This window comes from Manis javanica, chromosome 7 (assembly GCF_040802235.1).
Source record: "Manis javanica isolate MJ-LG chromosome 7, MJ_LKY, whole genome shotgun sequence".
Classification (NCBI taxonomy): domain Eukaryota; kingdom Metazoa; phylum Chordata; class Mammalia; order Pholidota; family Manidae; genus Manis; species Manis javanica.
In genome coordinates, this window is record NC_133162.1 from 42,940,304 (window position 1) to 42,951,794 (window position 11,491).

At 34.5% G+C, this 11,491-nt stretch overlaps 1 protein-coding gene across 2 annotated transcripts in view; it reads left to right on the top strand.

Annotated features, from left to right (window-relative positions):
• P4HA1 (prolyl 4-hydroxylase subunit alpha 1) overlaps positions 1 to 11,491 on the top strand; it is an 82,401-nt gene that overhangs the window by 58,174 nt on the left and 12,736 nt on the right. For both annotated transcript variants that reach the window (XM_017663181.3, XM_017663180.3), the window contains exon 10: positions 9,860 to 9,959. In XM_017663181.3, the coding sequence (XP_017518670.2) occupies positions 9,860 to 9,959 (100 nt within the window). The remainder of the gene's footprint in view (positions 1 to 9,859; positions 9,960 to 11,491) is intronic.

Sequence of the window (11,491 nt, forward strand, 5' to 3'; positions counted from 1 at the left end):
TGGAAAAAAAGGAAAGCATATAAAATAATCCAGAGAAGTAGTTCTATTTTTCTCCTGGCACTAAATTGTTCTGTGGAAAAAAAATACTGTGTAATTTAGTTGACATTTTCAATTATAGTCGTATGAAAGATAAATCTTCTTAAAATGATTTTTCCTGTTATGTGAAATGCTGTAACTTTACATTCTAACTCAGTTAAAGCACTTATACTAGAAGAGAGAACCTCGGTTTCTGATTATTTAATTTAGTACAAGAGATCCTAAAGATCCAAAGCTATCTGTATTAGTAAGACAGATCCTAAAGAACAGACAGTTAATGTATATGATATCACTGTGTCACTGAATTTTTAGCAATGTTACAATGTAAAATCAAGGCTAATTTCTTAGACTACCTGATAGGCTGCGATAATGTTGACTAAAATGTTTACATAAAACATTTAAATGTTTAAATGTATGAAGTTCACCAGCTCAGAAGAACCTTACTATATTTTGGAAAAGTTTTCACATGAAAAAGTAAGTGAAGTAACTTATCATGCATCAGTGGAATTCAATTTCCTCTCTAGGATCAGTAACTGAACCACAATTAACGTAGATTTTTTTTAACCTACACTATCAGTGGTTTTACCTACTGAACTTCAAACCTTCCATTGAGATCATTTATGATATAACAAGAAGTGCAATCTAAAACTTTTAAAATTTTAAACAAAATTAAATAATTTTTTTGCCTCTGGAAAAGATTAAAAGGAATGATAATGGCAAGGATTTTATGAGATGGGCACTCTCATAAACAGTTGATAGGAGTATAAATCACTGCAACTTTTTGTGAGGCATTTTGACATCATTTATCAAAATGTAAAAGTCTAGCAGTTCTACAACTAGGAATTTATTCTATAGAGATAGTCTCACAAGTGTGCAAAGATACACAGCAATTTTTATTACAGTATTGTTTGTAATAGAGAAAAAGTAGATTTTAAATTGTGATAAAAAATGGAGTTGGAGTAGAGGTTACCTTAATTAACCAGTGATTTATTGATGGATCTTCACATTTTGGAATTAAAAGAAGAGCAGTAGTTTAAAAAATAATAAGGAATGAGAATGTAAAATGATATATTTGCTGTGGGAAAAACAGTTTGGTAGTTCCTCAAACAGTTGAATACAGGATCATCAGCATGATCCAGAAATTCCAATTCTAGGAATATATGCAAAAGAATTGAAAGGAAGGATTCAGATACTTGTACACTGATATTCATGACATTATTCACAATAGCCAAAAGGTGGAAGCAACCCAAATGTTCATTAATGAATGAATGGATAATCAAGATACGGTATACTTGTAAAAGAATTTTATTCAGCCTTATTAAAGAATGAAATTCTGATACATGGATGAACCTTTAGGACATTATAAAGTGAAATAAGCCAGATATAAAGGGATAAATATTGTATGGTTTTACTTACAGGAGATACTTAAATAGGAAAATTCATACAGACAAAAAAATGGAATTGGAGTAGAGGTTTCCAGGGGCTCAGAGGAGAGAAAAAAATGGGAATTACTCTTCAGTGAGTACAGAATTTCAGTTCAGAATAATGAAAAATTATGATTGCCTGACTTGATAAATGTACTTAATGCCACTGAATTGTACACATAATGGTTAATGGTAAATTTCATGTTATGTATATTTTACTATATTTTTTAATGGTTAAATGGTTACTTTTATGTATTTTTATCACAGTTTTAAAAAATGAGGTAGTGCTATGTTTGTTGACTTGGAAAAATGTCAGAAGTATTTTTAGGGGAAAAAGTGTATGTGTATTTTGAAATAGAGGGTTGGAGGGTGAGTATATTCCTATTTTTTAAAGAAATTATCTCTGTATGTTTGTTTATACACAGGGCAAAAGTGTTGAAAGGATATATACCTATTTGTTAATCGTGTTCATACCTGTGAGGAGGGGACTAGGAAAGAGACTTCATATACTTTTGTGTTGTATGAAATATTTACAATAAGAATTTCTTCTTTTAAATAATTTTGAGATTACAAAATATAATTCACTCATTTAAAGTGTATAATTCAGTGGCCTTTAGTATATTCAGAGTTGTGTGCCCATCACCACAATCAATTATAGAACATTTTCATTACCCTGTAGAGAAATTCTTGCATTCCTTAGCTTTAACTACCCAATCCTCAATCCCCTTCTCCCCCTGACCAGCCCTAGGCAGCCACTAATCTACTTTCTCTTGATAGATTTGCCTATTTTGAATATTAAATTTAAATGAAATTATATAACATGTGGCCTTTTGTATTTGGCTTCTTTCATTTAGCATAATGGTTTTAAGGTTCATTTATGTAGAGGTGTGTATCATTAGTTAATTTCTTTTCATGGCTAAGCAATATTCCATTGTATGTATATACTACAGTTTATCCTATTCATCTATTGATAGACATTTAGATTGTTCCTATTTTTTTACTATTATGAATAATACTGCTCTGAACATTCATACACAAATTTTTGTGTGAACATTTGTTTAATTGCTCTTGAATAGATACCTAGAAGTGAAATTGCTTGGTCATATGGTAGCTCTATATTTAACCATTTGAGGAACTGCCAAACTTTCCCAAAGTGATGGCACCATTTTATGTTGTCAGCAGTAATGTATGGGAGGTTCTGATTTCTCCACATTCTCACCAACACTTTTTATTGTGTTCTGTCTTGATTATGGCCAACACAGTGGGTGTGACATAGTCTCACTCTGATTTGATTTCTGTTTCCTGGGTGGTTAATGATGTTGAACATCTTTTCATGTGCTTCTTGTCTGTTTGTATATTTTCACTGAAGAACTGCTCACTCAGATCCTTTGCCCATTTTTAAATTGAGTTATTTATCTTCTATTGAGCTGTAATAGTTCTTAGTTATAAGTCCGTATCAGAATTTTGATTTGCAGACGTTTTTTTTCATTAAATTGTCTTTTCAGTTTCTTGATGGTTTCCTTTGAAGTACAGAAGGTTTTTATTTTGATTATGTCCTTATTTTTTGTAGTTGCCTGTACTTTTGATCTCATAGCTAAACCACTGTCTTTAAGGTCACAAAGATTTATGCCTTTTTTTTTCCTAAGAGTTTTATAATTTTAGCTCTTATGTTTAGGTCTTTAATCCCTTTTGAGTTAATGTTTTTATATAGGGTGAGATATAGGGGTCCAACTTCTTTCTTTTGCATGTGTTTATCTAGTGTCCCAGGAGCATTTATTGAATATAGCAAGCATTTCTTTTATAATTTTTAAAGTGTAAAGTGAAGGATTGGAATGGTTATTATTAAAATGGCAAAAGAGAGGGTGTTTTTAGTAGCAGGAGACTTCTGGCTGAAGAGCAAGTAAGCATTGTTAAGGAAAAAATTAAAAATAAAAAGGGAGGCAATAACTGCTAGAGTAAGGCCTGTGGAATTACGGTAGAATCAAAAGCACAGATAGAAGAGCTGGCCTCCATAAGGCTGAAGGACAATGCTTCTATCAAATTACAAAAGAAAAAGGTAAGAAGAGATGCTTAAAAATTGGTGGTGGCAGGGAAGAAATTTGAAGATACTAGAAGTAGAAGACAGATTCTATTTGGGTAAGAAATTCCAGGATGGTACAGGAACAATTATCAAGATGTACTTAGTTTGAAACTTAATTAGAACACTTGCCAATCTTGAGTTGCAGTTAACTATAAAAATCAAGTCAGTAGTTGGTTGCTTATAAAGTTCAAAAATCTATCAAATTTTTGCCAGCAGAAAATACAGATACGTTGACATGCCAGATTAGTTCTACTGGGAACTTGGTCAGAATTGGATGAAGTAAGTTCTTAGTCTGTCTATCACCTATATCCTTTATAACAATAAAATTCTTGGATTCTTCGTATTTCTGGTACACTGAGGTAATTTTTGCCAGTCCCTATAAATATGCAGGAAATCACCAAATAATTATAAGTCTTCAGGATTCACTCATTCATTTATTCAGCAAATATTTATTATTTACTATATGCCAGACACTAAAATATGTTCTGCAGATATAGTGATAAGCAAAACCAGGCAGAATTTATGTCTTTGCAACTGGTAGTGGAATGAGGATATCTTACCTTAATCAAATGAATTAAATGTGCAATTACTGTGATAAATACTATAAAGATATGAAACAATCCAGGAGCAGCTGCCTTCTCCACTTTAGGTGCATGAAGTTTGCCTTTCCGTGATGTGCTTCAGGCTGCAGGCAGTTAGCTCTGAGATTAATGGAGGGCCGTAAGAAGCCCAGGATGGTTCTGGCAGTATAGCTGCCCCTATCCTCCACCCTCCTGGCCCACTGTGGTGATTCCCATGGTAGCATCCAGCAAGTGCCCAACAAATTGACTGTGGTCCTGTAGATATCAAAGGTACCACAAGTTTGACTGCTTTTTGTAAAGAACATTTTATTTCCTTACATCAAAGGAGATGTTAAGAGTGTCTGCAGACAAGGTATTTCTTCCCACTTGGAAAGAAGAGGAGAAAGAACCTCAGTCTTTTGAGGTGACAGGCTAAAAATAAAAAGGTTTCCCACCAGGATAGGGTATTGTGATCCCTGCAGCAACTGGGAATGGGGTAGAGGACTGGTAGTAGATTATCTAGGCTGTGGTAGGTAATGTGCCGGCAGATGTCACTGTACTGAAAAGGTCATGACACTGAAGCAACTATCCTGCTACATGGGGAGGGCAGCATTTCCACAGCTGGGTGAAGGAAAGCAGATTTTCTCTGAAGATACAGTTCTAGCAGTTAGGAAATGGAGAGAGGCTGGAATGAAGGTGTATGCCTATTCTTCAGAGAGTATAGAGGCATTGTATAGAAGAATATATTCTTAAGATTGTTGATAGTTACTTTGATACCAAGATTGTGCAGAGTGGAGAGTGAGAGTTACTGAAAGATTGCAAGCAGGTTTGGGTACTCAGTCAACGACATCCAGCAGTAATGTTTTGACAGACGTTATCCTGGACACTAGTGCTCTTGTGGAAGCGGACATGCCTGGAGCTGTGGTAGTGAGCCATGGCAATGTAAGATTAACAGATGAAGAAAAGACTAGATAGCCTCATCAAATCCTTCAACTAACTGTAGGTGCTGTTCTCAATCTAGAAGAGGTTTTCTATAATTATGTAAGACAAATTGTTCTTCCTAGTTGTCCTTGTAGACGAATTTTTATTTATTTTTATTTCTTGTTAAGGTATCATTGATATACATTCTTATGAAGGTTTCACATGAGGAATATTGTGGTTACTACATTCACCGCTATTATCAAGTCCCCACCCCCACATACACCATTACAGTCACTGTCCATCAGTGTAGTAAGATGCTATAGAGTCACTACTTGTCTTCTCTGTGCTATACTGCCTTCCCCATGAACTCCTTACATTATGTGTGCTAATCATAATACCCCTTAATCCTCTTCTCCCTTCCTCCCTGCCCACCCTCCCCACCCCTTTTCTCTTTGGTAACTGCTTGTCCCTTCTTGGGTTCTGTGAGTCTGCTGCTGTTTTGTTCCTTCAGTTTTTGCCTTGTTGTTATACTCCACAAATGAGTGAAATCATCTGGTACTTACCTTTCTCCACTTGGCTTATTTCACTGAGCATAATACCCTCTAGCTCAATCCATGTTGTTGCAAATGGTAGGATTTGTTTTCTTCTTATGGCTGAATAATATTCCATTGTGTATATGTACCACATCTTTATCCATTCATCTACTGATGGACACTTAGGTTGCTTCCATTTCTTGGCTGTTGTAAAAAGTGCTGCGATAAACATAGGGGGGCATATGTCTCTTTGAATCAGGGATCTTGTTTTCTTCAGGTAAATTCCTAGGAGTGGAATTCCTGGGTCAAATGGTATTTCTATTTTTAGTCTTTTGAGGAACCCCATATTGCTTTCCACAATGGTTGAACTAATTAATTTACATTCCCACCAACAGTGTAGGAGAGTTCCCCTTTCTCTGCATCCTCCCCAGCATTTGTTGTTGCTTGTCTTTGGGTGCTGGCTATCCTAACTAGTGTGAGGTGATACCTCACTGTGGTTTTAATTTGCATTTCCCTGATGATTAGTGATGTGGAGCATCTTTTCATGTGCCTGTTGGCCATCTGAATTTCTTCTTTGGAGAAGTGTCTGTTCAGATCCTCTGCCCATTTTTTAATCTGGTTATTTGCTTTTTGGGTGTTGAGGCATGTGAGCTCTTTATATATTTTGGATGTTAACCCCTTATGAAACATATCATTTACGAATATATTGTCCCATACTGTAGGCCGCCTTTTTATTTTGCTGATGGTGTCCTTTGCTGTACAGACACATTTTAGTTTGATGTAGTCCCATTTGTTCATTTTTGCTTTTCCCTTGCCCAAGGACATATGTTCAGGAAAAAGTTGCTCATGTTTATATTCAAGAGATTTTTATCTATGTTTTCTTCTAAGAGTTTTATGGTTTCATGACTTACATTCAGGTCTTTGATCCATTTCAAGTTTACTTTTGTGTATGGAGTTAGACAGTAATCCAGTTTCATTCTCTTACATGTAGCTGTCCAGTTTTGGAAACTAGTTTTATTTTAATGGTATAAGTAACTTAAAAAATTCATGTTCACACACATATGTATGCATATATGTGTGTGCAAATTACCTTCCACAGGTACATGAGTGAAAAAAAGTTCAGTGAAATGAAAATTTATTTTAAAATATATGTAAAAAATTGTTGAACTACAACACTAATCCTTATTGAGGGCAAATTGTAGCTGATAGAAAAAATTACTAAAATACAGAGCAAGTGTGTCATGTATCAGGTCATGTACCAAAATAGTTAGTTTTGAGCAGTTATTCAGAAGCCTTGCTACTTCAAAAATGGGAGTATTAACAAAGGCTTATTTCTAAAAATGTCCCCTTTTTATTGTGAAGAAATTAAATTTAGAAGATTACAACAGCTGCATTTCACAATATTTACTTAGCTCTGTACAAAGGAAAAGATACTGTGCTCCAAAAGAGGGCAAAATTAGAAAGAAAACTCACTTCAGTCTTGAACAATGTAGAATGTATGTTACTGAAGAAACTTGCTAATCATTGTGGCACCCACAGCAAAACAACTGCCTTATCAGTGAAAAAGGTGCATTGATTTGATGGCTAAAAGAAGTGATGTGATTCTTAATGCTTCACAAAAGCATTAAGACAAGAACTTTTTCCTAATCCTGTCAGCTGTGATCATTATAGATTTTATAGTTGACTTTCTGAGAATTTCTTAGCAGTCTGGAAATATATTACTATTAAAAAAATGCTTTTATGGTAACTAGTCCATCAGATTAAGAAGAATGCTAATATATTTTCCTCTGAAGTGCATTGAGAAATTTAAATTTTTAATCTTTATCCTGGTTCAATTCTAATAGCATGTGATGTCAATTTCATGTTGTGGTGATTATAAATTACCTCCTCCTTCCTCATCCCTCCTCCTCCTCTTCCAAAAACAAAAAACTTCAACCTGGTGAGTAGAAGGCTTCTCTGAAGATGTTAAAGTGATGATCCAATAACCTTGTGAAGTGAAAAGAATATTCTGGACTTGAGAAGAGCATGTGCACTAGCCTTAGGGCTAGAGGAAACATGTTGAAGATGTTTTGCTGGGGCACATGGAGAGAAGCAGAATTTAGTAGAGGCTGCAAGGGAGACTAAGAGCAGCCAGAGAAACTAAAGGATTAGCTGGAGGATGGGTGAGTGAGGAGAGTTTCAGGAAAGATGAGCATTGAAATGTTACTAAAAGAGCAAGGACACTGAGAGCTGGAAAGTCTCCTTTGGTTTAGCATAGTACGGTTATGGATGATATTAGCAAGTGCAGTTTTGATGGTGTGATAAGGGACTAAAGCTAGATTGGATTGTGAAATGAGTCTGAAAAAGCTGACTTGGAGGAAAAAAGGGTTGGTAGTTGGAGACAGTTGAAGCAAAGAATTTTTAATCTATTTGTTCATGTGGAGAGATTTAAGCCCAGTTAAAGGCTTATCTGGGAGGAATTATTGAGAAGGGAAGTGAAAAAGAGCTAATCAGTATTTTATGGTTCCTAAAATGGCAGGAGATAATAGAATCTAGGGCAGAGGATTAACCACCTTAAGTTAATGGAGAGAAATCTTTTGAAACTGGAATGAAAGAACTAGAGTGAATTACAAGGAATAGATGCAAATGTAAGTAGATAGTGAGGTTTCTATTTTCTCTGTGAAGTAAGGAAATATTACCAAGTGAAGGGGGGGGCTGAGGTGGATTGGGGTGCAGAGTAGAGGAGGAAGTAAGAGTAAGGGCCCATTTCAAGTTGGCGTTCATGAATTTTTAACAGAACTTACATGCCCTATTTTAAGGCTTTATCCAGAAGGGTTTGATGACAGGGGTATAAGCTCAGAGAAAAAAAATTCATTTCATTGTGTTTCTGCCAGACAGTTGAAGTTAGGCTTTTAGCAAGAATGTTGTTGAGATGATGGTTCATGGAATCAAAGCTTGGTGAGAAGAGAAGTGAAGAAAGAAAAAGGCTGACAGAGCAGGAAAAGTATATAAAGGAGATAGCTGAATTTTGGTATGCTTTTTCTTATTGAGCTATAGTTCTTACACCATAAAATTCACTCTTTAAAGTATACAAATCACTGGGTTTTAGTTTTTTTATTTGTGCAGTCATCACCATCACCTAATTACAGAACATTTTCATTACCCCAAAATGAAATCCTGTGCCCATTAGGAATCACTGCCCATTCCCATCTCCCCCTGGCAACAGCTAGTCTACTTGTATCTCTTCATTTGCCTATCCTGGATATTTCGTATAAGTGGAATCATGGTGTGTGCCCTTTTTGCGTCTGTCTTATCTTACTAAACATGTTTTCAGGGTTCATCCATGTTGTGGCATGTATCAGTAATTCATTCCTTTTCATGACAGAATAATCCATCATACAATTATCTCACATTTTATGTATTGATTCCTCAGTTGATGAACATTTGGATTATTTCCACTTTTTTGACCATTATCAGTAATACTTGCTATGAACATTTGTGTACAAGTTTTTGTGTAAACGTAAGTTTCAATTTTTCTTTGGTGTACCTAGGAGTGGAATTGCTGGCTCATATGGTAACTTTTTAAAGAGTAACTGCTTAACTGTTTCCAAAGTGGCTGCATCATTTTACATTCCTACCAGCAATGTATGAGGGTTCCAGTTTCTTCACATCCTCACCAACACTTGCCATTGTCCATCTTTTTTATTATAGCCATCCTACTTAGGTGTGTTTTAAAATTTTATTTAAAAAATTTTTCAAGTTTATTTTTAAAATTTATATGTAAGTAATACATGAATTTTTTTCCTTATAAAATATTAGCATTATATAAGTTAGGCTAAAAACCCTGATTTTTAGCTTCATAACCCCCACTACAGTCATTTCCTATACGTTTCCTAGAGGGAACAATTGTTTTCAGTTCAGTATGTATTTTTCCAAGAATTAAAAATTCTCAGTGTAGATAGTCCTATATAGCCTTCTTATATTAATCCAACTGATATCATAGAAACTCTATAATAAATAAGATTATACTTTTCCATAAATAAATAAGATTATACTTTTCCTTCCCAACCTCTAACTGTAGGATGTAATAGCTTTTAAATGTTTTATATATAACACTTTTATGTAATATAAAATATTTTTATATATATGTGTAATATGTAATATAAAAGTTATAACATTCATTAGTAAAAATCATATCAAACAAGCAAACTAACGAAATGTTTATATATAAAGGTTTACTGTTCCATATATTGTGGCCTTTTCAATGACTGATACTGGTCAATGTATTGAAACATTGTCAGTAACACTAATTTTTTTTGTTCTTAGCGCCTGGCTCTCTGGCTATGAAAACCCTGTGGTGTCTCGAATTAATATGAGAATACAAGATCTAACGGGACTGGATGTTTCCACAGCAGAGGAATTACAGGTAGGCTGTCACATTATCCTTAACTTATCTTTACATTCCTTTAAAAGATGTTTCAGATGAGATTTCCTGACACTATGCATGTAGTATTCAATTTGCCTGATAGTTTGGGACTGTAAAAGTAGATATTCAAGCTGAAACCATGCAAAGTGATCTCAATAATCAATGGGAAAAATTATGATCTGTGACCATTAAATTTTTTGTCAGAATGTTAAAAACTGTCAAGTTTACAGAGAAAAAAAAAAACTTGTAACACTAATATTTATTAAGTACACTGCCTCTTTTTTTCAATCCTAGGCTTATCACATGACCCAGGGGAGTATTTTTAAAAAATAATAATTTTTTTCTCTTTTCTATTCAGATATAATTCACATATCATAAAATTTACCCTGACTTCATTATATTTACACGGTTGTTCAGCCATCACCACTCTCTAATTCCAGGATATTTTCATCACCCCCAAAAGAAACCCCATACACTTAAAGTAACTATCTCCCCAACTGCAGTACCCCTGGCAACCACTAATGTACGTTCTGTCTACTATGAACATGCCTTTTCTAGATACTTAATGTAAGTGGAATAATTGTGGCCCATTGTATCTGGCTTATTTAACATCATATTTTCAGGATACATGCATGTTATAGCACATATCGGCACTTTATTCCTTGTCATGGCTAAATAATATTTTGTTTGGATTTACCACATTTTATCTATCAGTCAAAAAACATTTGGATTGTTCACACTTTTTAGCTATTACGACTAATGCTACTGTGAACATTGATGTACAGCTTTTTGTAAAAAGAAAAACATTTAAATTTCTTTTGGGATGTGCTTAGTTACCACATGACCCAATAATTCTGTACATTTGAGGAATTGCCAAACTGTTTTCCCAAATGGCTGCGCCATTTTACAATCCCATTGGCAATGTGTGAGGGCTCCCAAACTTGTTCTTTTCCATTTTTTTTTATTACAGCCATTCTAATGGGTTTGAAGTGCTGTCTCATTATGGGCTTCCTTTGCATTTCCCTGATGGCTAATGATGAGCATCTTTTCATGTGCTTATTGGCCATTTATGTATGTTCTTTGAAAAAATTTCAACTTCCTTGCCCAGTTCTTAATAGGGTTATTTGTTGTTTCATTGTTGAATTGTAAGTTTTTTATCTGTTCTGTTACCACACCCTTATCAGATAGATGGTTTAGAAATATTCTCTCCCATTCTGTGAGTTGTCTTTCACTATTTTGATGGTATCCTTTGGTACAAATTTTTAATTTTGATGAAGTCTGATAAGTCTATTTTTTTTCCTGGTTGCTTGTGGTTTAGGTGTTTAAGAAACCATTGCCTAATCCAAAGTTCCACATTTACACAGATTACACCTATGTTTTTTCCCAGAAGTGTTATAGTTTTTCCTCTTAGATTCAGGTCTTTGATCCATTTTGAATCAGTTCTTGTGTATGAGATTCTAGAGGTTCAACTATATTCTTTTCATGTGGATATTCAGTTGTCCCAGCATTATGTTTTGAAAAAACTATTCTTC